Source organism: Rutidosis leptorrhynchoides, chromosome 10 (assembly GCF_046630445.1).
Source record: "Rutidosis leptorrhynchoides isolate AG116_Rl617_1_P2 chromosome 10, CSIRO_AGI_Rlap_v1, whole genome shotgun sequence".
NCBI classification, from domain to species: Eukaryota; Viridiplantae; Streptophyta; class Magnoliopsida; order Asterales; family Asteraceae; genus Rutidosis; species Rutidosis leptorrhynchoides.
Genome location: NC_092342.1, coordinates 40761459 through 40763882, shown reverse-complemented (window position 1 = coordinate 40763882; position 2424 = coordinate 40761459). Strand labels below are relative to the sequence as shown.

The window sequence follows — 2424 nt, the reverse complement described above, 5'->3', positions numbered from 1 at the left end:
GAGCCCTGGGTGTGGTGACGCGTCAGTTCAGTGTTAGTTCAGTGTCTTGCTAATGACTGGACGCTGACTGGACTAACACTGAAAACTGACATTGGTGAAAAAACAGGGGAATTGGGAAGAATGCCAGTTCAGTGTCTTGGAAATAGAAAATATTGTATGTTAATTATTTTCTAAAATTAATTTAATTATTTGAATAAACAATATTAACACAAAATAAACTTCATTAATAATAAAAAAAGTTACATAATTAAAAATTAAACTACAAAATAAAAATACAATGCATAATAAAGACGTTATTTGTAACTCGAATAGCCCAAAGATGTTCGACCAATTTCACTCTTTCCCCTCATCCTCCGCCTCCTCTTCCTCCTCCTGAGCTCGAATAGCCCAAACATGTTTGACTAAATCGCCTCGTAAACGTTCATGCACCTCTCGATCATGTAATTCCTTCGTCCTGGCTTTATACTCTTCACATCTATCGTACCAAGTAGTTTGCATGTTCTGAACCGGTTTATACACCCAATTATTCTCAGAAATGTTGAACCCATTATCTTCAACTATCATGTTATACATTATGATACATGCATACATAATTCTTTGAATAGCCTTCAAAGAATAAGCCCTTGCAGGTTGTTGTAGTATATGCCAACGTCCTTGTAAAATACCAAAAGTCCTCTCAACATCCTTTCTTGCCTTAGATTGTTTGCGTGAAAAGTATTTACTCTTGGGATTTGCTGCACTCGAATACGCTTTAACAAACGATGCCCATTGAGGGTAAATCCCATCCGCTAAATAATAACCCCTTTTGTACTCCACACCATTAATAGCATAAGGGATGTCTGGGAAATTATCATTAAGCATCGATTCGAACAAAGGACTGGTATTTAACACATTTATGTCATTGTTTGACCCAACAACCCCAAAATAAGCATGCCATATCCAATTATCATACGAGGCAACGGCTTCAAGCATAATAGTTGGATGACTATGATCTCCTCGCTTAAATTGGCCTTTCCATGCAACCGGACATTTTCCCCAAACCCAATGCATACAATCTACACTACCTAGCATGCCGGGAAAGTCATGATTTTCCTCATGAACCTCGTATAAACGTTCCATGTCCTCACGAGTAGGCTCCCGCATATAATCATTTGAATATAAAACAGTAATACATTTCGTAAAATTCTGTAAACTTTCACGAGCTACACGTTCCAACATTTGTAAATACTCGCCTGACGCATCGGGTGCATAACCGTATGTCAACAGACGAAGTGCCGCCGTTATTTTTAAATGTGTACTAATGCCTAACTCGCCACGGAAATCAGGTCTAACATGAAACCATTCAAAATATTTAGGTAAATGATTTGCAGAAAAATTTAATATACCTTCCATAATTTGGATGAATACACGTCTCCTCATTTGAAATCGACGTTTGAACTCCACTTCGCTATACTTCAGACGTTCATCAAAATAGTCTCTTATGAGGCGATCATGTGCTTCATGGTGATCACGTCTGATATAGCGTCGCGTTAAATGAACATTAGAACTATCCCCCTCATCACTTTGATCGCCCTCTAACATTTCTAGTGCAAGCATAGTATACTCATCGTCGAAAGATGAATAAGCCATTGTATTTTATAAACTATTTTTTTGATTGTATAAAAAATGAGAGAAGTGAGGTTTGTGTGAGTGTATAGATTGTGATTTGTGTGCGTATATATAGAGGTTTAATATGTTATTTTAAGAAAAAAACCCGAAGTCTAACGGCTAAATTTTTGAAACGGGTCCCACAAAACCATCAACAAACCAAAGTCTTGCACCCGACGTCGGGCTGGTCGACGCTGCACCGACGCCGGGCTGGTGTGGTGCGACCGTCAGTTAGGCCGAAATCGGATTCCGACGCCGGGAATCACCCCTCCACACCGGATGCTCTAATGGTCTATGTGTTCCAATATATTTTATGCTATATATATTTATGCTATTTGTATAATCGATACATACTCTATTAAGTTTAGAGTTATCTTGATTTGGAATATATTGGAATTATGAAATATCCTCATCAGAATAGATAGTGGACGTTTTATATATTATATATATTCTTTGTATTTAACTTAATATATGGTTAAAATGATTCTAGAATTTACGTTACATAACTAATAGACGTTCTGCAACCCTCCACCCATTTAGTCAATTCACCGTATTAAAGATGCTTATAATCTCATACCTAAAAATTATCTCCCGCATTTACTTAATTTCCAAATTAATTTTGCACCAAACTAGGAATGGACTAGGAATGGACTAGATTTCGATTTAAATGTTATAATATGAGTTAATATAAACTATTTATACCAAGTATTTATGTATGATCGATATATCTTGATAAACTGTTATGTGTGAAGGACTTGTGAAGCTAAATTTTTGCTT

General features: G+C 36.5%; 1 protein-coding gene across 1 annotated transcript; it reads right to left on the bottom strand.

Annotated features, from left to right (window-relative positions):
- Nucleotides 1-333: 333 nt before the first annotated feature.
- Nucleotides 334-1629, bottom strand: LOC139870213 (uncharacterized). The gene has a single exon (XM_071858050.1). It carries the CDS (start codon nt 1627-1629, stop codon nt 334-336), a length of 1296 nt encoding a protein of 431 aa, XP_071714151.1.
- Between the last annotated feature and the right edge of the window lie 795 nt (nt 1630-2424).